This window comes from Bufo bufo, chromosome 2 (assembly GCF_905171765.1).
Source record: "Bufo bufo chromosome 2, aBufBuf1.1, whole genome shotgun sequence".
Classification (NCBI taxonomy): Eukaryota; Metazoa; Chordata; class Amphibia; order Anura; family Bufonidae; genus Bufo; species Bufo bufo.
The window spans coordinates 416,612,577-416,637,720 of record NC_053390.1 but is presented as its reverse complement, the minus strand read 5'-3'; the positions used below and the strand labels follow the sequence as shown (position 1 = coordinate 416,637,720).

The following is a 25,144-nucleotide window of genomic DNA, read 5'->3' as shown; positions in this document are numbered from 1 at the left end:
CTACCTGGCTGGGTCTCAGAGGCACACTGTCAGTATCAAACTGACAGTTTCCATGTAGTACAATACAGCATCAGAGCCTCAAAAAGTGAAGTCCTATACTGGGACAAAAATACAAAGTAAAAAAAGTGAAACAAAGTGTTTTATAAAAATAAAAAAATGACAGTTTCCAGTAAAAAAAAGTGTCCCTTTCCCTTCACCAAGAAATAAAAAATAAAAGAAAATAAAAAAATGAAATATTGGGTATTATTGTGTCCGTAAAAGCCGACTCTATAAAAATATCCCATAATCTACCCCGTCATGTGAAACTGTGCCAAACAGCAATTTTTTGGTCACCTTGCCCCACAAAAGTGTAATAGCAAGTGATCAAAAATTCATATGTACCCCAAAATGTTACGAATTAAAATGTTAACTCATCCCGTAAAAAACGAGCCTCACGCACGACCATCGCCAGAAAAATAAAAAAATATAGCTTTCAGAAAATGGCAACACAAAAACATGTTGTTTTTTTTTTAAATGATTTTATTGTGTAAAACTAAAACAAAAAAATAAAAATAGACATATATTGCTGCATTTGTAACAACCTGCTCTATAAAAGAATATCACATTATTTATCCTGTCAGGTGAACACTGTAAAAAAAAAAATCAATATGGGGAGAAAGATGGCTAGAAGGTTGGAGGAGTGTTTAAACTAGGGACTCGGGGGAGGGTAATTACACAATAGGAGGGGAAGATAGTGCACATAGAGACCGGGGGCAAGGTAGTGGGACTGGGTGAGGAATGGAAGGAGGGACTAGAACAGTTCAGAAGGAATGGTGTAGGGTAAAAAATATACATAAACCTCTCAAATGTATGTATACTAATGCCAGAAGCCTGACTAATAAAACTGGGGAGCTGAAATTAGTGATGTGTGAGGAGAACTATGACATAGCGGGAATAACTGAGACATGGCTGGATGATAGTTATGACTGGGCGGTTAATATACAAGGTTACAGTCTGTTTAGAAAGGATCGTCAAATCCGGAGAGGGGGAGGGGTTTGCCTTTATGTAAAGTCTTGTCTAAAGCCCACACTCCGTGAAGATATAAGTGAGGGACATGAACATGTGGAGTCACTGTGGGTAGAGATACATGGAGCTAAAAACAACAATAAATTACTAATAGGAGTTTACTATAAATCACCTAATATACCAGAGACCACAGAAAATCTACTACTAAACGAGATAGACGAGGCGGCAAATCATAATGAGGTGGTTATTATGGGGGACTTCAACTACCCAGATATAGACTGGGAAATTCAAACTTTTATATCTCATAAAGGAAACAGGTTCTTGGCAATAACAAAAGACAATTACATCTCCCAACTGGTTCAGGACCCGACTAGAGGGACGGCCATACTGGACTTCGTATTAACCAATAGGCCTGACAGAACAACAGACATGCAGGTTGGTGGACACCTGGGAAATTGTGACCATAAAGTAATAACCTTCCAATTATCATTCAAAAGAGCGTTTCTACAGGGAGGAACAAAAATACCAAACTTCAAAAAAGCTAAATTTAGCCAACTAAGAGTGTCATGCCCCACTCTGACGATGTGCGGAGGTCAGCCAGGATTGCAGCACGAGTCTAGTATTTGTTTTGATGCTGTGCTGGATCCGCCCCTCATCAGGTGCACTGGGTGGAGTCATTAGTTAAAATAGTCTCCAGCCAAGGTGCTCTGAGCGGATTATACTCTTCATTGTGGTCTTGGAAGGAAGGTTGGCTGTTTGTTCCTGCTCTCAGCAGATAAGTGTATTTTCTTGTTTGGTTGTTTATGTCATCTTACCCATCCAGGTTCTGTGCGAGCTGGCAGCTCCTTTCTCCCCACTTCACCATCTCAGGGAGTTCAGGGTTCTGTTAGCATAGGCTGGTGGACACAGCAAATCTACCATCATAATTTGGTCTGTGGGCTGAGCATTGTAGGGAAAGAGGTCAGGGATAAATTAGGAGGTGACCCTTCCCCCGTCTCTCGTCCAGAGCCTGGTTGGTGTTTCATCTAACTGTGCATGTCCGCCGTGACATTATAATCTGCCATACTGTGACCGCCATTTCTCTGTTTATGGGATGGCGTCAATTGAAGCACTGGTTGACCGCATGCAGGGTTTGTCCCTGGAGGTTGCGGATCTACGTAGTACGGTCACACAGTGTCAGAGGGTGTTGGCTTCAGGTACAGGTCAAATTGTTGGGGAGCCTAAAGTCGCTCTTCCGGAGAAATTTGCAGGGGGTACTGATGATTTTTTCAGTTTCAAGGAATCATGTAAGCTGTACTTTCGTTTGTGCCCATTTTCATCAGGTAATGAGGATCAGAGGGTGGGTATCGTCATGTCTTTGCTGAAAGGGGACGCACAATCCTGGGCTTTTTCCCTGCCGCCCGATTCTCTGGCTCTCCGGTCGGTGGAGGAATTTTTTAAAGCCCTGGGATTGATTTATGATGACCCAGATCGAGTTTCAATGGCAGAGTCAAAATTACGTAACTTACTACAGGGTAAACATACTGCTGAGGTTTACTGCACAGAGTTTAGGAGGTGGGCTACTGAGTCAGGGTGGAACGACCCCGCGTTACGTAGCCAGTTTTGTCAGGGGTTATCTGAAAGGTTGAAGGATGCTCTGGCTTTTCATGAATACCCTGATACTTTGGAAAATGCAATGTCTTTGGCGATACGTTTGGATAGACGTATCAGAGAGAGGGGTAAGGGTCCCTCTGTGCAGGGGATTCCTCCCGCGTGTAGTTTTGTTCCACCAGCTGCCCAGGGAGATATTGCTTGTTATTCTGGCCTAGGAGAGGAACCCATGCAGTTAGGTCAGATATCTTTTCATTCGGATAGTAGAGACTTTCGTAAAGGGCACAATTTATGTTTCTTTTGTGGAAAGAGGGGTCATTTTGTTTTTTCTTGTCCGTATGTTGAACCACAGGGGAGAGTGATAAAGAAAAAAGAAAAAGAAAAAAAAACCTCCCTCACACTTGGTGGTATGAATGGTGTGGTGGAGCAGACTGGTGTGCAAGTTCCCTGCAGTTCCCGTTTTCTCCTTTCAGCTATGGTGGCGCTAGAGTCTCGAAATGTGTTTGTTGATGTTTTTCTTGATTGTGGTGCTGGGGTAAATTTAATTGACTTTCTGTTTCTTCAGGGTTTGGGACTAAGTATTTGCACGTTAGAGAACGAGATTCGTGTTTTTGCCATTGATTCTTCCCCTCTTTCTCAAGGGAGCCTTACTCACGTTGTTCATGATATTCATTTAAGGGTGGGTGATTCACATACTGAGATTATTTCCTGTTTTGTCATGAAGGATTTGCCAGCTCCAATAGTTTTGGGGTTGCCATGGTTGTCTAAACATAACCCAACTATAGACTGGCAGGCGAGACAAATCATTGGTTGGAGCAAGTTTTGTTCGGATAATTGTCTTGTCACATCTATTTCTGAAGTGTCCGTTACGGCCTTGCCTCAGTATCTCTCAGATTTTTCGGACGTGTTTGCGGAGGGTGGGGCTCAGGAATTGCCCCCTCATCGTGACTATGATTGTCCTGTGAATCTCATTCCTGGCGCCAAGTTGCCTAAGTCTCGGCTCTACAACCTCTCTCAACCCGAGAGAGAGGTCATGCGAAAGTATGTCGCCGAGAGTTTGGCAAAGGGTCATATTAGACCATCTAAGTCTCCAGTGGCTGTAGGTTTGTTCTTCGTTAAGAAGAAAGATGGATCACTGAGACCGTGTTTGGATTTCCGGGAGCTGAATCGTATTACAGTCCGGGATCCATATCCCCTTCCTTTGATCTCTGATCTTTTTGATCAGATTGTTGGAGCCAAGGTGTTCTCCAAGTTGGATTTGAGAGGAGCATACAATCTGATCAGGATCAAGCAGGGGGATGAGTGGAAAACGGCCTTCAATACGCACGAGGGTCATTTTGAGAACCTGGTAATGCCTTTTGGGTTGACGAATGCGCCAGCGGTATTTCAGCGATTCGTCAATGATATTTTTCATCATTTGGTGGGGAGGTTCGTAGTAGTCTACCTTGATGACATTTTAATTTATTCTCCTGATCTGAAGACCCATCAGGATCATGTGAGACAGGTTTTGACGATCCTGCGGGAGAATAAGTTATACGCCAAATTGGAGAAATGTTTGTTTGCGGTGCAAGAGCTTCCATTTTTGGGATACATGCTTTCTGATTCTGGTTTTCGTATGGACCCTGAAAAGGTCCAGGCGGTTCTGGAGTGGGACCGACCGGAGAATCAGAAAGCTTTGATGCGATTTTTGGGGTTTACGAATTATTATAGAAAATTTATTTTGAATTATTCCACGCTAGTCAAACCTTTTACTGATATGACCAAGAAGGGCGCTGATGTCTCTGTCTGGTCGGATGAGGCATTGCAGGCCTTTTCGGCTATTAAGGAGCGTTTTGCGTCTGCTCCCATTCTGGTGCAGCCGGATGTATCTCAGCCATTCGTGGTCGAGGTTGATGCATCAGAGGTGGGGGTTGGGGCGGTGCTTTCGCAGGGTCCTTCTCCTGGCAAGTGGGTCCCGTGTGCCTTCTTCTCCAGGAAGCTCTCGGTCGCTGAGAGGAATTATGATGTTGGAGATAGGGAGTTGTTGGCGATCAAGTTGGCCTTTGAAGAATGGCGTCACTGGTTAGAGGGGGCTTCTCACCCCGTTACTGTGTATACAGACCATAAGAATTTGGCTTACCTGCAATCTGCCAAGCGTCTGAACCCTAGACAGGCCAGATGGTCATTGTTTTTTACCAGGTTCAATTTCGTGGTTACCTTTCGCCCAGGGGTCAAGAACGTCAAGGCAGATGCCTTGTCTCGCAGCTTCCCTGGGGGAGGTGATTCAGAAGATCCAGCGCCGATTTTGGCGGATGGAGTGGTGGTCTCCGCTCTGTACCCTGAATTGGAGATGGAGGTGTTGGAAGCTCAGGAGGGGGCTCCTGGTTCGTGTCCCCCAGGGAGGTTGTTTGTTCCTGAGGGCCTACGATACAAGGTGTTCAAGGAACATCACGATACTGTTCTCGCTGGACATCCTGGTGGTAAGTCCACCTGTGATCTGGTGTCCCGGAGGTTCTGGTGGCCAGGTTTGCGTAAGAGTATTGAGAATTACGTGGCAGCTTGTGAAACCTGCGCTCGGTCTAAGGTTGCTCATACTCGACCGCCTGGTTCACTTCTTCCATTGTCTATTCCATCTCGTCCTTGGACACATTTGTCCATGGACTTTATTACGGACCTACCGAGTTCCTCCGGGAGAACAGTGATCTTGGTGGTAGTCGATCGTTTCAGTAAAATGGCTCACTTTATACCACTAACAAGTCTGCCTAACGCTAAGACTCTTGCGCAGATTTTTGTGGATAATATTGTTAAATTGCACGGTATTCCTTCGGATATTGTCTCTGATAGGGGCACGCAGTTTGTCTCCAGGTTTTGGAGGGCGTTCTGCTCTCGACTTGGCATTCAACTTTCTTTCTCGTCGGCTTTTCATCCACAGTCGAATGGTCAGACGGAGCGTACTAATCAAAACCTGGAGACCTACTTGAGGTGCTTTGTGGCTGAGAATCAGGAGGACTGGTCCTCATTCTTGCCCTTAGCAGAATTTGCATTGAATAACCGTAGGCAGGAGTCCACAGGTAAGTCGCCATTTTTTGGCGCATACGGTTTCCATCCTCAGTTTGGTACCTTTTCTGGGTCTGGTTCCTCCGGGATGCCAGAGGAGGAGAGATTCTCTTCTGCCTTATCCTCTATCTGGCGGGGGATTCAAGGGAATTTGGAGAGGATGGGTGAGAGGTATAAACGAATGGCTGACAGGAGACGTGTGACTGGTCCGGACCTGTGTGTGGGTGATTTGGTGTGGTTGTCCACTAGGAATATCAAGTTGAGAATGCCATCTTGGAAACTGGGTCCAAGATTTGTTGGTCCATATAAGATTTCTGCTGTGATCAATCCTGTGGCATTTCGACTTGATCTGCCGCAGACTTGGGGGATCCACGATGTCTTCCACAAGTCTTTACTAAAAAAATATGTTAAACCGGTGGTACCATCGCCATTGCCTCCTCCTCCTGTTCTGGTCGAGGGAAACTTGGAGTTTGAGATCTCCAGGATTCTCGACTCAAGAGTTCTGCGGGGTTCCCTCCAGTACCTGGTTCACTGGAGGGGATACGGTCCTGAGGAGAGGATGTGGGTTCCGGCGTCAGATGTCAACGCCAGCCGTCTGGTGAGGGCCTTTCATAGGTCCCATCCGGATAAGGTTGGTCCAGGGTGTCCGGAGGTCACCCGTAGAAGGGGGGGTACTGTCATGCCCCACTCTGACGATGTGCGGAGGTCAGCCAGGATTGCAGCACGAGTCTAGTATTTGTTTTGATGCTGTGCTGGATCCGCCCCTCATCAGGTGCACTGGGTGGAGTCATTAGTTTAAATAGTCTCCAGCCAAGGTGCTCTGAGCGGATTATACTCTTCATTGTGGTCTTGGAAGGAAGGTTGGCTGTTTGTTCCTGCTCTCAGCAGATAAGTGTATTTTCTTGTTTGGTTGTTTATGTCATCTTACCCATCCAGGTTCTGTGCGAGCTGGCAGCTCCTTTCTCCCCACTTCACCATCTCAGGGAGTTCAGGGTTCTGTTAGCATAGGCTGGTGGACACAGCAAATCTACCATCATAATTTGGTCTGTGGGCTGAGCATTGTAGGGAAAGAGGTCAGGGATAAATTAGGAGGTGACCCTTCCCCCGTCTCTCGTCCAGAGCCTGGTTGGTGTTTCATCTAACTGTGCATGTCCGCCGTGACAAAGAGAGGCCAACTTAGACAGGCTAACTGGAACAAAGTCCTCAAAAATAAAAATACAGCCACAAAATGGGATATCTTTAAAAACATCCTATAATTTCATTGTGAGAGGTACATACCGTGTGGGAATAAAAGGTTAAGGAACACAAAGAAACCAATGTGGATAAATAGAACTGTAAAGAAAGCAATAAATGACAAAAAGAAAGCATATAAATCACTAAAACAGAAGGGTAGCACGGAAGCACTGAAAAACTCTAAGGAAAAAATAGAACATGTAAAAAACAAATAAAAGCGGCCAAACTAGAGACCGAGAGATTAATTGCCAAATAGAGTAAAACTAACCCTAAAATGTTCTTCAATTATATAAATGTTAAAAAGTATAAAGTGGGGAAAATTGGCTCCTACCTCACAGTTTTTTTTTTTTGCCTTCCTCTGGATCAACTTGCAGGATAACAGGCTGAACTGGATGGACAAATGTCTTTTTTCGGCCTTATGTACTATGTTACTATGTTACTATGTAATCAAAACTGTGCCAAAACAACAATTTTTTGGTTACCTTGCCTCACAAAAATCATAATATCAAGTGATCAAAAATCAAATGTACCCCAAAATAGTACCAATGTCACCTTAATCTGTAGTTTCCAAAATGGGGTCACTTTTTGGGAGTTTCCACTTAGGGGTGCATCTTCAAAATGCGACATGGCACCTGAAAATTATCACAGTGAAATCTGCCCTCCAAAATTCATATGTTGCTTCTTCCCTTCTGCACCCTGCCATGTGCCCATACAGCAGTTTACGGCCATGTATGGGGTGTTTCTATAAATTGCAGAATCAGGGTAATAAACATTGTGTTTGGCTGTTAACCCTTGCTGCCCTACAGGAAAAAATAGATTAAAATTGAACATCTGCAAAAAAACATTTATATTTTCCTTTTTTCCACTATTTCCCTTTAATTCTTCTGTACCACCTAAAGGGTTAACAAAGTTTTTAAAATCATATTTGAATAACTTGAGGAGTATAGTTCCTAAAATGGAGACATTTATGGGTAGTTTCCATTATGTAAGCCCGTCAAAGTGACTTCATAACTGAATTGGTCCCTTTAAAAGCGTGTTTTGGAAAGTTTCTTAAACATTTAAAAAAAATGCATCTAAAGTTCTAATCCATCTAACATCCAAAAAGAAATAAAATGACATTTAAAAAGTGATGCCAACATAAAGTAGACATATGGGGAATGTAAAGTAATAACTATTTATGAGGTATCACCATCTATCTTAAAAGCAGAGAAATTCTAATTTTGGAAATGGCAAATTTTTCCAAATTTCAGGTAATTTGGGATTTTTTTTCTTTTTTATAATTGTGAAACATATCGACTCAAATTTTCCACTGTCATGAAGTACGATGTGGATAAGTAAAAGGGTTCCGAAGTTATCACCACATAAACTGACATGTCAGATTTGCAAAAAATTTCCTGGTCAGGAAGATGAAAACTGGCCTGGGGTAGAAGGGGTTAAGAGTGGTGAGGGGTGTTACCAAAGAAAGCTAAAATCACTGCACTGTCCAGTGCATGCCATTTCTTTTCTGCAATATAGGGGGGTGATATTGCATGTGGGCTGGTGGGGTCTGTGTGACAGGGCTGCACATGAGTGTTAATGCCAGCACACAAGTCTCCTTTTTGGAGCTGTTATATTTGCATAGGAAAATGTTTCAATAGATATCTTTTTTTGCCTGGTAAGTGATGAAGAAGGATCTTTACCCCTGTTAATAATTGAGAAGGGAAACAGAGATTCTTCTCCACAGTCCTCTCCATAGGGTTTCCATGCATGCATTATTCATCCAATGAAGTGGTAATGCTGACAATAAATATATAATTACAGCTCTACCCTCAAGTGTCCCTCCATTGTGAAGTTAAGTGAATAATGGTGGTTGATTCCATCGAGCTTATCAATATCTCGGATGAGTCCTCAGATGCATAAATCAATTTTCACATATGACTTTTTTGGCCACATGCAGCCGGATGTCTGCGCCTTATCATAGAAACAGTTCTGGCACAATAGACTGGAAGATTTATGCTTTAGTCACTTTATAGCATATCAAAGTCTAAGTAGCCATTTCATGATCTAGTTATAAAGCAATTTCCCATGGTAGCTTTTCTGCCACTTTACTTATCCTGACATTTAGCTAGATGATAATTTGGTGTCCCATGCCCTTCCCCTGGCAGAGAGGGCCAATGACATTTGCTGTGCCAGACTTCCAGAATCAGTTCATTGCTTTCCTCTATAATTCCCATTTTCAGTACCACTGTAGTATGTGCTCCCCAGCTAAGTTCACATTCAGTTGTCATAGCAGCTCTGACATCTCAATATACTTTAAAGGGGATGTCCACAAAACATATTCTGCATTTTTAAAGCAGCACCTGGATCTGAATACCTTGGAAATGCATGTAATTAAAAATATTGTATAGTCACTGAGTCAATAAATGTATAGCGCCACCTGCTGTTTTTTCTTTTCCTTACTTTTCCGTCCACCTCAGTAATATCACTGAGCTGGGCGCACATGCACCGTTCCACCCTTCAACTGCCACCAGCTGTATCTACTGTTACAAGCTGTTACAGGGAGAAATCTGTAGCAAAAGGGACACACCCCCTGAGCTGCCAGCTTGAAAAAAATCATATAGAGCAATGAATTGGGTGAGCTCTGGATTCATGTGAGGTACAGAGTTGGCTCTAGATTTGCTAAACAGAGGTTTTCATGTACTATATGATGTCTGATTTTCATATTTTACATTATTTATAGGACAACCCCTTTAACCTTATGTAATTCTTTAAGTTACAAAATAAACATTAATTCTTCACACAAGAAACCCTAAGCTTAAGTTAGGAATACGAAGATCTAGAAAAAGATCATTGACTAAGTAGTAAAAATGGCATTCTGCTGCATATATGTCTTACAATTGTGACCCAAAGTTTTGAGACTGACACAAATGTTGTTTTTCACAGAGTTTACTGCTTCAGTTTTTATGGTGGATTTGCATGGACTCTAGATTGTTATGAAGAGTGATGAGATGAATTGCAATTAATTGCAAAGGCATTCCTTACAATGAAAACTAACATTTAGAAAAAAAAACATTTGCACTGGATTTCAGCCCTGTCACAAAATGACCTGCTATCTGGACAGGGCTGGCCAACCTGCGGCTCTCCAGCTGTTGTAAAACTATAATTCCCACCAGGCCCTGCTGTAGGTTGATACCTGTAAGCAGTCTGGGCATGCTGGGAGTTGTAGTTTTGCAACAGCTGGAGAGCCGCAGGTTGGCGTGTTAGAAAGTGTTAATGAGGACAAGGCAGCTGATATCACTCTGTCATGCTGACTGAATTAGACGAGCAGACTGGTTGCTTTGAAAGGGGTGGTGTTGTTTGAACTCATTATCTTCTGTTAACCATGGTTGCCTCCAAGGAAACGTGTGCAGTCATCATTGCATTGTAGCAAAAGAGCTACACACGCAAAGACATTGCTGCTTCTACCTAAATCAACCATTATTGCACCTAAATCAACCATTTATTAGAAAATCAGGAACTTCAAGGACACAGGTTCAATTCCTGTAAAGAATGTTTCACAGCGCTCAAGAAGGTCCAGAACATACCAGTACCATCTCCTAAACAAGACTTGTAATACCCCAGAGTAGGGGCATTACTATTGTTGCACTGATTTATTGTATTTCAGATAATTTGGATGTAATATTAATATATGACATGCTAGGTACCTAGTTTATCAGCAGGTGGAGTATGGCTGGCCATTACATCCCTAACCCTTTGGTAGAAGTGGGCTAGGCTGACTTCCTGCCAATGGTGGGGGTTGAGCTGGTCCAGTCAGTTGAGAGGAGAGTGAGGTGAAGGCGGAATGCGTTTGGCTCCTCTCCAGCCAGAAGGAGTGTAGGAGCAGCTCATAGAGCACCCACTCCCTGCATATACAGAGAGGGAAAACAGGCCAAGGACACCCTCATCACCATCAAGCGACTTTTAGGCCAGCGTTAGCTAAGTGCAGAAATCATCACCAGGACAGCCTGCCACCATACCTCCTCCACAGACGTAATTTTCACTAAAGCCTTCTGAATATGTTTGTATTCTCAACCAATGGCCTGAGGTAGCACACCATGATACAGCTACAACTCTACATCAGGGCCACCACCATTCCCATCCTCTACACCGGCTCCCATGGGGCTCACTTCAGATAGAGCTAATGGATCAGGTCACCACCAGTGCAGAACTTGCTCAGGAATGGCAGCAGGCAGATGTGAGTAAATCTGCATGCACAGTGAGACAAAAGCCTTTGGAGAATGGTCTGGTGTCAAGAAGGGCAGCAAATAAGCCTCTTATTTCCAAGAAAAACTGATGAAGCCCCCTTCAGACTGTGACTTTGGGACATCTGGAAAAATGATTGTCCAGAGAAGAAAAGGTGAGTGCTACCATGAGTCCTGTGTCATGCCAACAGTGAAGCATACTGAGACCATTAATATGTGGGGTTGCTTCTCATCTCAAGGGGTTGGATCACTCACAATTTTGCCTAAGAACACTGCCATGAGTAAAGAATGATATCAAAGCATCCTTCAAGGGCACCTTCTCCCAACGATTTACTGTAGGAGCAATTTGGTGAAGCATGATGCAGTACCATGTCACAAGGCAAAAGTGATAACTAAGTGGCTTGGTGAGCAAAACAATTAAATTTTGGGTCCATGACCTGAAAAATCCCCAGATCTCAATCTCATTAAGAACCCGTGGTTAATCCTCAAAAAGTGGGTGGACAAACAAAAAACTCTAACACCAGTCTATGATTAGGCAAGAATGGGTTGCCATCAGTCAGGATTTGGACCAGAAGCTAATATCCAGCATGCAAGGGCAAATTGCAGAAATATAAGGGTCAACACTGGAAATATTGAGTCTTTGCATAAATGTGATGGATTTGTCATATAATAATAAAAGTGGAAAAAAAAACCTTCTGAAATGCTTATAACTGTGCTTCAGTAGGCCTCATGCACACGACCGTTGTGTGCATCCGTGTCCATTGTTCCGTTTTCCGTGATTTTCTGCGGACCAATTGACTTTCAATGGGTCCGTTGAAAACTCGGAAAGTTGCACCGTTGTTCATCCGCGTCCGTGATCCGTGTTTCCTGTCCGTCAAAAAACTATGACCTGTCCTATTTTTTTGACGGACAACGGTTCACGGACCCATTCAAGTCAATGGGTCCGTGAAAAAACACGGATACACACAAGATTGTCATCCGCGTCCGTGATCCGTGTCCGTAGGCTACTTTCACACAGACGGATCCGCAGATCCGTCTGCATAAAAGCTTTTTTAGATCTGAGTTTTCACTTCGTGAAAAATCTGATCTGACAGTATATTCTAACATAGAGGCGTTCCCATAGTGATGGGGACGCTTCAAGTTAGAATATACTAAGAACTGTGTACATGACTGCCCCCTGCTGCCTGGCAGCACCCGATCTCTTACAGGGGGCTGTGATCCGCACAATTAACCCCTCAGGTGCCGCACCTGAGGGGTTAGTTGTGCGTATCATAGCCCCCTGTAAGAGATCAGGTGCTGCCAGGCAGGAGGGGGCAGACCCCCCTCCCTCCCCAGTATTTAATTCATTGGTGGCCAGTGCGACTCCCCCTCCCTCCCCTGTATTACATTCATTGGTGGCCAGTGCGGCCTCCCCTCCCCCCTCCTAATTAAAATCCCCCCCCATCATTGGTGGCAGCGGAGAGTTCCGATCAGAGTCCCAGTTTAATCGCTGGCACTCCGATCGGTAACCATGGCAACCAGGACGCTACTGCAGTCCTGGCTGCCATGGTTACTTAGCAATTTTAGAAGCATTATACTTACCTGCGCTGTCTGTGACCGGCCGGGCGCCACTCCTACTGGTAAGTGACAGGTCTGTGCTATAAGCAATGCGCCGCACAGACCTTTCACTTACCAGTAGGAGGATCTGTTTGGCTCCGCACGGCCAGGCGGACACCAAAACGACTTTTTTTTTACTTTCCTTCATGTCCGTGGATCCTCCAAAAATCAAGGAAAACCCACGGATGAAAAAACGAACACGGATCACGGAACTACGGAACCCGTTTTTGCGGACCGCAAAAAAAGCCGGTTGTGTGCATGAGGCCAAAAATATCTAAAAACACTGAAGTGGCCAACGTTGTGAAAAACTAAATTTGTGTAAGTCTCAAGACTTTTGGTCACTACTGTACATGTAGCTACATTTATGAATATCTCATACATAGGAATTAATAAAAACCTTACATGAAACATAACATGTGTTAAAGACGACCTGTCAGCTCTCCTCACGTGTCCATTTTAGTAAATACTTTACTTGTATTTCACATTAGATAACAATTCAAGAACATCTTTTCTTAGACCTATGTGTTGTCCCTTTCTTCTGTTATTCCACCTGGAAATGAATTGACATTGCTGAGTGTGTATGTATGCATTACTTTGACAAGGAGAGTGGTAAAAACCCAGTTTGTAGATACATTCTCGGGAGGAATAACAGAAGAACAGCACAAAAGTTCTAACATTTCTTGGGGAATGCTAGAATTTAATAAGGCATACAGTGCATATCACGGGAGTTGATAGGTCCTCTTTAAGGAACATGCATAGATCTTACATAACTGAATTTGTCATTTAACTGTTCTGTGCGCTGTGATAACTCATTGAAATTAGATAATACAGCAGATTCTTTTGAAAAATAAATAATGGATGCTATCACTGATTAAGAGATTACAGTGCCCAATGTTTTAGCTGTTTTTCAGCCCTCACCCCAAAAAAAATAAAAATAAAAAGTTTTTACTACAATAGTGCATAATAAGTCCCCTACAATGGGGCTATTAACTCCTTAGGGACGCATGCGGTTCCCTGTCTCAACGCCGGGGGGGGTAATGTGACCCCCCTGTATCGGCGATCGCCGCAAACCGCAGGTCAATTCAGAACTGCGGTTTGCGGCTTTACCTGCGGTTGCGGCGGCTGTGCGGCGGTGCCATCTGGTCCCCATGCGGCTGTAGGGGGGACCCGATGGCATGGAAGGCAGCGGGATGTCTAAGGAAGGCATCGCACTGCCTTCTGGTGAAGTGCCTGTGAGATCTTCACTCTGATCTTCAATTGTCCAGTTTAATGTCCAGCCACTGTAACCCCACCTTCCTATTTATAGCTGTCAGGTGTAGAACCCGTGGGATCTTTTACTATAGCTTATTCACTTTAAGGTTCTACATGCTCTATGTTCAGAGAAGCTCTTCTGCATGCATTGATATTGCTTGTTTATTGAGTTTGTCACCTTTCTGTTACATTTTGCCAGTCTGACGCTTTCCTTTGACTTTCCTTATGATGGTTTGATCCATAGAACTGGTCTTCATTGGATGTTTTATATTCTGTGTTATGCATGAAAATCCTAGAGAGTCATCTATCCCTAACGTTACTTCTCCAGTTTGATGTTTGGTCTGTAGAACAACAGAACCTCTTGACTAATTCAACCTGCTTTTAAGCATTATACTGGTGCCGTGTATAATCGGTGGATTTCATATTTTAATTAATGAGCAAGAATATTTTAAGGAACGTTAAACATAGAAAATGTGCAAAAAAAATAAAATAAAAAAGAATCTCCTGACAATTCCTCCATCTCTTCCCTTCATTTTATCCTATTTTGTCTCATCAACTAAGTCTGAGAAATGAATAAAGAAATCTTCCCTGTGTCACAGGAGGTCAGCCAGTCTTCACAATCCTGTGTCTGGCTGTAAGACAGCTGGCCGGAAAAGAAGCCTCCTCACTTTGTCTGCAGTAGGACAGAAATATTGTTAAGCCCCTGACCCTCAGTCGGTTTCTTGCAAAACCGTATGGCCATTAAGAATATGCAATCAATTTTTAAGGATCTAATTATGAAATTCTGTTATCTGTGGTCCTGTTCTTTGTTTCCAATGTTACTTAGCGTGTTTCCTTTACTAGCAACCAATGTGCATTTCGTTCTTCTCTTGTAGAGCTCTCAAACATTCGTCATCACATGGCTGTGGTTTTATTAGGATCCATTGCTTTTGTGTGCTTCATAGTATTTATCTCTTACTCACTGGCACGGTAAGTATCTTATATTTAATACATAACTGTCTTAAGTGAAAATGTATTTTCCTTCGCAGCATCGTTGTATTATGCGCGCTATAGCATTTACTTTCTTCCAGATAAGATTATTTTAATATGGAAAATACCTGAGGTGTGACTCATAAATGCAGTACAATAGTTCAAATGACTTGCATGATTATAAAATTCTGTAGCCTACAGCTGCCACTAGGGGGTGTTAAGGACTGCATACTTACTGCGTGCACACAGGAGTTTATAGAAGCAGAGTGCGACCCCTAACCCTTTAAGAACCTATTTTGACATTAAAAGGGTTGTCTCACTTCAGCCAATGGCATTTATCATGTAGAGAAATTTCATACAAGCCACTTACTAATGTATTACCGAATATACACAGGAGTTTATATAAGCAGAGTCTGACCTTTAACACTTTAAGAATCTATTTAGACATTAAAAGGGTTGTCTCACTTCAGCAAATGGCATTTATCATGTAGGGCAGCGCTAAAGCCTGCCCATTAGTACTGGTGACGTCCTCGGCCTGCGCCTAGCAGAGACCTTAGACATCACCGGATCTAAAGAAGAAGCCCTTGTCCTGCCCGATTTAGCGCAGGGCAAAGGAAGAGCATCGGAGCATGAAATGCTCCGATGCTCATCTCAGAGCTTTAATACTTGCAGTGCTACATTGGTGATCACGCTGCCTTTTTAGATGTTTCATTCTAGCTTTCCAAACTCTGCATTCTACTTTCAGATAGCCTGTTTTCTTGCACACAAAACATTGGTCTCCTTTAAATGAGCTTTGCTTATGACCAGATCCTGTGTCTTTAATGCAGATTCTGCTCTGTGACTATTATTTTCATTTTCTGATTTTCTCTTGAACTCATCTACAAGCTTTCCTTTAACATACTCCAGAGTGAGCTCATTATCTGAACGTGCATCTCGTGCGGTCACAACTTTCTAGAAGACCGCTGAGTAACAGTGCAGCCACGTGGAAATCTTTTATTTCTTCTCCAATACCTCGCAGGTGCTCTACAATTTCTAAGGTATTTCTTATATAGTCCTGCATGTTCTGGCCCTTGCTTAACTTAGACTGGTACAGTTGTATCAATAAATAGCTTGTTGATGAGATTCATTCTATCATGCACTTTTTGTAGCTCCTTCCACAACTCTTTTGCAGGTTCATATTTACATATGTGCACAATCTGACCATCATCTTTACTGAGGGAGATAGGGCTCTGTGCTTTCTGATCCTTTTCCAGCCAATCCTCTGATAGTGGATCTGTTTTACATTCCTGTGTGTATTTCCACAGACCTTCTCTTATTAGAAGGATTCTAATATTTCCACGATTGGTAGTTCTGATTAGTCACTGTACACTGGCCCTCTGAATTTCACTGGGCTGCTGCTGGTGGCCATCTTTTCTTTGTACAGAAGGGGCCTTGATTGGTTGAATCTCAGTCTCAGGCATTGCATGCTAAGTCTGGTTTCAACTTACGATGGGTCAGAAAAGACCATTGTATGTTGAAAATACTGTATCCTGAGGCCATTGTATCTTGAGGGATCACTGTACACTGTTGTCCTTCTGTATGCTGTGTGCCTCTGGGCCCATAACCTGTTGGCAGTGGATTAATCAGGTCTTTATCAGGAGTAGCATGAGGAACAACAGGGTTTTATTCAGAAATAATAAAACAACATATGAATATAACTTTCAATAAGATCAGAATCTCAGCACATCTGCTTCTGGCTTTCTTCTCTCTCAGCTCTCTCTCTGTACATGTGCAGCGAGTCTCCGCCCCTTCCTGCCTTTTCTTTTTAGCAGTACTTTATTAACAACATAACACTGTGTCTGGAAACAGGCAATTACATAATGTAGTTGTGAGTGAAATGAAATCCACTATAAGAGAGTGCAGCAGGGGAGGAGGTATCAGACGGTGTCAGCCATGTTTCTGTGAGACCCAGAAAGCAAAGTTTTTTGAGAGATGAAGAGGTCATGAATTTAGGACAGTTTGTTACAGACAGAGCGCGCATTCCATAATGCTCCTGCAAGAGGAACCAAAGGAGCAGGGGTCAGAGGATTGGTTATTAGGTTTAAGCGGTTGAAGACATTTGTCGAAGGAGATTTGTAGTATTTGGAGGCGATGGTGGGGATTTTCTGAGGGGGGGCCTGGATTTGGAGAGATATCACCAGCAATAAGGAGAAGCAGAGAAATTGTTAGTAGGTGAGAATAAGAGAGGGTATGAGGTATCTGTATGTGTTTGGGAAGGAAGTGTTTTACATTACCAAACAGGTTAGTGCAAGCGGTCAGGTGAGAAGGTAAGATGGAGGGAGAGATGAATAGGTCCTTGCTGGGTGAATGGATGTGGGGATATGTCAGAATGTTTTGGAAAAGTGGGAAAAGTAAGATGGAAGATAGAAACATTGTTTGCATTAACTATTTTTGTAATTACCTTTGGTCCCCTTCTGGTTCAATTCTGGTATAATTCGGTATGTGCACTTGAAAGATGTTGCATGTTGAAAAGACCAAGTTCAGAAAAGACCCAAGGACTTAGATTTATACCACTCAGTGTTCAATTAGGTGTGAACAAGAGGGGAGGGGTACATTTGGCCTAATCAAGGGAGGACCAGATACAGGGTGAAATAGTCAATATAAACAAATACTCCATAAATCCAGCACAGAAAGAGACATTAAAAGTTCAATGCAGACATACCAGAACATGAGAAGCAAAGGTGTGGACAATATCAGACTCTGGAAAAGTTGGGTGCAGCAGTTAGATTTAATGCAGATATACCAGAACATGGGAAGGAAAGCCATTATGTTTGCTTTTTCATATTATGTTTGCTTTTTGTAGGTGCTGTAACAACTAACAGGGATATTTGATATTTACAGTAAGTACCTATTTTATATTATAGCTTTCTATCTTAAAGGAGTATTCCATTTGTGTGAAGTCATCTGCTAGGACCTCCAACAATCACGGGAATGGTGACCCTGTACCTCATGGAGCCCCATGCATTGACCTGGGCACCTGGTCCGGTATGCATACAGCCGATTTATTGCATTTCTGCGGGAGGTCCTGATATAGCTGAGCGTTCTACTCAGGTATCTCCGGACCTCCCATAGAAATTAATGGAGCAGAAGTGTGCAAGCTCGACCAGCTGCTCCATTCATTTCAAGGAGCTCCGCAAGGTACAGGGTCCCCTTTCTTTCGATTAGATGGGGCCCTACAGGTAGGACCCCCACCAATGTAATAGTTATCCCCTATCCTGTGGATAGGGGCAACTTCACACAAGCAAAACACCCCTTTAAGTGATTGATATTAAAGCAAACCTGTCAGGTGATTTCTGTGGCCCTATATGATATAGGGTCATAAGCTGAGCTATGTGTTATATAGAAGAGTAAATCCTGACAGGACTCCTAGGAGAGACAGTGAGAGTCCTGATTATTCCACTCACAGGATGACTGACAGCCTTCTCTGTATGATGTAGGGAGAACTGTCAATCATCATGTGTGGACCGTATAATTAGGAGTCTTAATGTCTTTCCCAGGAGTCCACTCTGAACTCTTGCTCCTAATCATACACCCCTAAAAATTAAAGAGTTCAGCTTCTCTGCCTAAGGGTCTTTTTTTTTCTTTTATAACCCATGCTTGTCCATGGACCATATCTGGTATTGTAGCTCAGTTCCATTCAGGTAAACGGTCTGTGCTGCAATACTAGAAACAGTTTGTGGACAGGAGTGGCTTTTTTTCAAGGAAATTGGATTAGGATGGGCGTCACTCAATATCAAGCAACCATATAGACCAGATGGATTGTATCAGATAAATTTTATATCACACTCAAAATTATTTACAACATGTTGCATAAATCATATACATTAAAACCATTAAAAACAGTTATGTTAAAACCTATGGCACTAAAACGCTGAGAGGGGCTATTAAACCCTGAGAGGGGCTATTGAGTCGTAACTGTTAGTAAATGGCCCCAAGCACTGTAGTCCAGAGACACTTGTAGCTATAGATTACACAGTTCATGAAAAAGTCATTGATATATCCACAAATTGTAGCAGTATTTAAGTGTTGTACTTTGTAAAGGGTACTTTACCGCTCCTATAATCGGTCCGCTTGTGCACCAGGTTGTCAAGTGTAGTGCTCTGCTGTGAGCTTCAAGGACCTGTAGGTAGAGTCTATGTGTAAAGTTCCCCACGCTCCTGGATATTCAATATAGCGGTGCCGCTTGCTTTCACCGCTCTGACCTTCCAGGACCTGTGTGGCATCCCACGTGGTTTGCTGGGCAGGTCAGATGACTTGTAATTCCGGGTGGGGTTTTCAAATGTCTTTAGCGTGGATGATATTGATCCATAGCTGCTTTAACTCCAAATGTGGATATGCGATCGTAGATGTTTCTTCTTAATAATCCCTCACTGTCATTACCATACGCGTTTCGGGGTAAAGGGACCCCTTCCTCAGTGGTGTAGACAGTGACGGCTAGACGTTCTTTTTATATCGTCCATAATTAGCGCATTGCTCGTTGGGACAGCGAGGGAATCAGAAGACATGGATATGGATTTCAGTTTCGAATGTATAGTTTAGATTCTTATACACCGATTATTTCATAAACAGTTCGACTTCAGTGTTCTATATAAGTTTAGGGACTTATAAAGAGACGCATATGCGGTTTATTCATACTTTCGATATATTTCTCATAGTACCATATATAAATTGTAAAGGCTTATGAAAAAGCAATTAAAAAAGCACATATGCGATTTCTTCAATATATTACTCTTAATAAAACAATTCATATTAATGGCTACAGATATACACATGAATCTAACTAAAAACGTATGTAATTAAATATAAAAACATATATTAAATCTAAAAGGCTATAAAATTGAAAAACACATCATAAAATTGAAAAAAACGCACTTGCGGTTTCTTTGCGTTTTAAATGCGTTTTTTCCAAAAATGTTAAAATAATAAAATTGGAGACTGATGGTGTTAAGCTGGAGTATAGTTGTGTGTTCATTCAATATGGTATATGTGGTATAAGTGGGCATGGAGTATATGGGGGCGCGGGCCTACCAGGAAGGGGAGATCTGGGTGCTGGCCAACGTCCCCATTAGAGGAATCCAAAGAGTTCCATATCCGCATTTAGACCCTTTGGAATTAGGGAATCAAATTTGAATATCCTCTTTGATTCTTTTCTCGACATTTGGAAGATGTGATGCCCCCCTCTCCATGAATGTCCAACTCTCTCAATTGCCATGTATGTGAGGGTAGATGGATCACTTTTATGGTAGTCCCTATAATGCTTAGATAAAGAATGCAATTCGTATCCCTTTTTTATGTTGGCAACATGTTCTCATATTCTCTTTTTTAAAGTCCGTTTAGTTCGTCCTATATATTGTTTGAGACATGGACATTCTATCAGATATATTACATTGGTTGAATCGCATGTTAGGCCCTCTTTAATGTCTAGAGTGAATGTATGACTTACTCGGATGGAAGAATTCTCCTCCGGCTAGCCTTACCAAACCCCTTTTCCTACCAATAACCAGACAGAAACCTTCTTGCTTTGGCAAAATGACCATTACGGCCAACTTTATTATACACACACAATAATAATAATAACAATAATACCAACAAGCATTTTAACACATCCTTCAACCTTATGAGCCACTGTACCGTAACAAGGATCCTGGAGGGCAACCCAACAAGCGGTATCTTCCTTAAACATCTCTCCTTGTACTTCAAGGTTACCCTTGGCCGCACTCACCGACCCAAGGGCACCAAATCCTTGAAGTATCCATGTATCTCCTCCTGTAGGCCTTTCAGCCCAAACAGGAGCCCCATCCTCGGCAATCACCATCCACATGAGATACAGGCTCCAACATGTCCTGCATCTCTTAAAACCATTGTATTGCTCCCCCAGGATCCCATATCAATCAGCCACCATCACACCTCCATTAATTATACCCTTCTCTACCCAAACAAGGGCGGGAGGGCGGGAAACACTCTAGCTTACACTGGCAACTGCCTCACTAGCTCCACCCATAACCTATATACAGCCCGGGAAATTGCTACTCCTCCCCGTTCACCTGAACCTAACCCCCAACACACTTCCAACCATTAACCCTCTCCTAGCCTGCGGTCTTCCCCCCAAGTCAAGACGCACTCCACTATGTCTGCGCCTCGCTCCGTTGCTATTCTGACTTACTCGGATGGAAGAATTCTCCTCCGGCTAGCCTTACCAAACCCCTTTTCCTACCAATAACCAGACAGAAACCTTCTTGCTTTGGCAAAATGACCATTACGGCCAACTTTATTATACACACACAATAATAATAATAACAATAATACCAACAAGCATTTTAACACATCCTTCAACCTTATGAGCCACTGTACCGTAACAAGGATCCTGGAGGGCAACCCAACAAGCGGTATCTTCCTTAAACATCTCTCCTTGTACTTCAAGGTTACCCTTGGCCGCACTCACCGACCCAAGGGCACCAAATCCTTGAAGTATCCATGTATCTCCTCCTGTAGGCCTTTCAGCCCAAACAGGAGCCCCATCCTCGGCAATCACCATCCACATGAGATACAGGCTCCAACATGTCCTGCATCTCTTAAAACCATTGTATTGCTCCCCCAGGATCCCATATCAATCAGCCACAAGAAGACCACCGGTGACACCTCACCTGTGGGCGTCACGCCACACCCTCAGGGCCGTTTCCAGACCCTCCTGAATACCTAACGCCCACATATCAATCCCGATATCATTAAGATGCACACCATCGGATCTCAAGAATTGAGGCGATGTAGCCTCCAATTCCCGATGTCGAACCACCAGACCACCCTGTCTGCGAACAAAGCGTCCCACCTCCTTATTCAACTTGGCCCGCGCTTTATTGAGCCGCTCAACCGACCTGGCAAACCGCCAACTACTCCTCGCCACCACCTCTGACCACACCACCAGCAACTCCGGAAAATCTGACATCAAACGCAAAACGTCTAACTTAATATCCCGTATCACATCACGGGACCGCCGAACCCCCAAATCATTACCATCCGCATGAAGAACTAAGATATCAGGCGGGCGATCTAACAGTACATTGGTATGGATTTCGGGCAAAACACGCCCCCAGAGGAGCCCCCTCAAACCAATCCACCTGACCAGCAAATCCTCCATCGGAAAACCCAATTGACGACCGTTCCGCCGCACATCCGCTCGCAAGGCCCCCCAGTAGACGTACGAATGCCCGAAAATCCATGCCAAGCAAGGCGCCGCCCCTGCAAAAAACGAACATAGTCAAAAAAACAGCACTGCAAAAAACAAATTTAATAAAGAACAGACACAAACCCAACTCCTCCTTGTAACACTATAACAGATGAGGCCTGACATATGATCGAAAACAATCGGACTCCCAACGCCCGATTCGCTTTATAACCTTCTCCCCTAGGCCCCACCTGGAAGCCTCAGTCGCGGCCCCAATCCTGAATGAGTGAGATGCAAAGTCCTTTGCAGGAAGACCCGCGGCAGCCAAACATTTTCTGAAAACAGCCACAAATTGGAAACGCGACAACCGCGAACCATCCCTATGAACCAGCAACGCACCCGGACCGCCAGGACGCAGCTCCAAAAATTCCTTCACACAATGCACTGGACAAAAAACTGACCCCAATAGCGGCCTAAGCCACAAAACCACACCCTTACCATCCTGATCAGTCTTAGACTTGCGGAGCGTACATCTCAAAGCCCCCTCTACAATCCAAACATCCTCCCACAACAAACCACCATCACCCATGCGACTAGCTGCAACCAATTCCGATATACGAAAAGCCCCGAAAAAAGCTAACGCAAAAGCCGCCCTAAACAGACATACTTCATATGCCGACACACAAACAGACTCAGCCACCTTCCATAGCATCTGCAACACATCAAATGAAACCGGCCTACGACTATCCTTCCGTAACGCACTACGACGGTAACCCTTTAAAGCTTGCCGCACCATAAAACATTTAGACACGTCAGCCAGTCCCCGCAGGCGCAACCAGAAGGCAACAGCCGCTACCCTCTTAGATGCAACCGAGAATGACAAACCCGCAGCATAAGACTGACCCACCCAAAAAACCAATAACGTCTGAAAATCCTCTAATGAACTACTGCCCCCACCTACCTGCTCGATCAACTCCTCCCACAACGCCCACACTGATGAATAGGCCGACCACGTACCTCTACTAAGAGACTGCCTAATCAAGTCCGCCGATACCCCAAGGCCACGCTCCAGAGCCACTGGGGGCAAGGCAACCCCTGTAACTCGGCACCCGGCGCCAAGCTGCGGAAACGGTCCCACTGAAAACGAGAAAGGGAATCGGCGAGTGAGTTATCAACTCCAGGAACATGAACCGCAACAAAACATGCATTCAACTGCAAACCCCGCAATACAAGATGCCTCAGTAAATTCAACACCGGAGGCGAGTTCGCCGTTTGGCTATTGATCGCCTGCACCACACCCATATTGTCACAGTAGAAACGAACTCGCCGATTCCTGAGCCAGGTCCCCCACAACTCAGTAGCCAAAACAATCGGAAAAAGCTCCAACAGAGCCAAGTTAGTAAGAAAACCCGCCTCCCTCCATTCAACCGGCCACGCCCCAGCACTCCATTGTCCTCTACAGAAAACACCATATCCACACGAACCTGATGCATCTGAGAACAATTCCAAATCCACATTACTAATCACTGCCTCCATCCACATAGACCGCCCATTGTACTCCGACAGAAACGTCTCCCACACCGCCAAATCATCCTTCACTGCTGCTGGTAAACGCAAGTAGTAAAACGGGGAAGTAACCCCCGCAGTCGCAAGCGCCAAACGACGACAAAAAACCCGCCCCATCGGCAATATGCGACACGCAAAGTTCAATTTACCCAGAACCGATTGAACCCGCTTAAGCTGAACCTTCTTTGCCTTCCGTAAGTACACAACCTCATCCAACAAATCCGACACCTTGTTGTCAGGCAAGCGACATTCCATAGCCACACTATCAATTTCGATGCCCAAAAACCTCATAACCGTGGAAGGGCCTTCCGTCTTTTCCGCAGCTAACGGGATACCGAAGCGCGCAGCCACCCTTTCCATGGTATGTAACAAAACAGCACACACTCTGGACCCAGCCGGACCCAAAAACAAAAAATCATCCAGGTAGTGCAAAACCGAACTCCATCCTGCCTCCTGTTTCACCACCCATTCCAGAAAAGAACTAAACGATTCAAACAATGAACACGAAATCGCACAACCCATCGGCAAACAACAATCAACATAATAACTGCCATCCCACTGAAAACCAAGTAAATGCACGCTATCGGGATGAATAGGCAACAAACGAAAAGCGGCCTCAATGTCCGTTTTCGCAAGCAGGGCGCCTCGCCCAAAACGCCGGACCCACCGTACCGCCTCGTCAAAAGACGTGTACGAAACGGAGCATAACTCGTCCGCTATACCATCATTCACTGACCCACCTAACGGATAGGACAAGTGATGAATAAGCCGAAATTTATTAGGCTCCTTCTTAGGGACTAAGCCCAAAGGGGAAACCCACAAATCCGGCAACGGACACACAGAAAAAGGACCCACCACCCTTCCGGCAGAAACCTCACCATCAATCTTATTTCTCACAACTGCCGGATGGCGAAGAGCCGATGACAAATTCCGGGGTGCCCGTTGCGGCCCAACCAATCCGCACGGAATGACAAAACCCTTCGTAAACCCTGCCAACAACAGCTGCGCTACCTCCTTATCTGGATACTTCTTTAAATAGGGCTCCATCTCTTCCACCCTCACCGGCGTCACCCCTCTTCTGCACAACCTCGGGTCCCTTACCTTTGCCGCGCTTGAAACACCGCGACAAACTATGGGAGCCGCCACAACCGGAGCACTCATGCTTGTACCGGCAATCAGACAAGAACCTGCAATGCCCTTCGTTGTACTGCCAGCAACACCCCTTTCTATTACCCCCATGCGACTCAGAGGCCGAGGTGCCCCCGGCCGTTCCACGAAAGGGCTGAGGGCCCATCCTAGGTGCCGCCATCAACCGCATCCACAGACCAATGTCCTTATGGTCCCAACGAATGCTAGGCCTGACCGCCTTCCGCTGCCGGAACTGCTCGTCATACCTAAGCCACGCAACACCCCCATACGTCCGATGCGCCTCACCAATAGCATCCATATAGCAAAAGAGCGCGGAGCAGTGCTCAGG

At 44.2% G+C, this 25,144-nt stretch overlaps 1 protein-coding gene across 6 annotated transcripts in view; it reads left to right on the top strand.

The window, feature by feature from the left end:
* The window catches only part of SUSD1 (sushi domain containing 1), a 221,949-nt gene that overhangs the window by 162,660 nt on the left and 34,145 nt on the right, over nucleotides 1-25,144 (top strand). For 5 of the 6 annotated variants that reach the window (XM_040417307.1, XM_040417304.1, XM_040417302.1 and 2 more), the window contains exon 23: nucleotides 14,807-14,900. In XM_040417307.1, the coding sequence (XP_040273241.1) occupies nucleotides 14,807-14,900 (94 nt within the window). Of the gene's footprint in view, nucleotides 1-14,806; nucleotides 14,901-17,742; nucleotides 17,780-25,144 lie in introns of all 6 variants that reach the window. The other variant, XM_040417308.1, reaches the window with a different exon arrangement.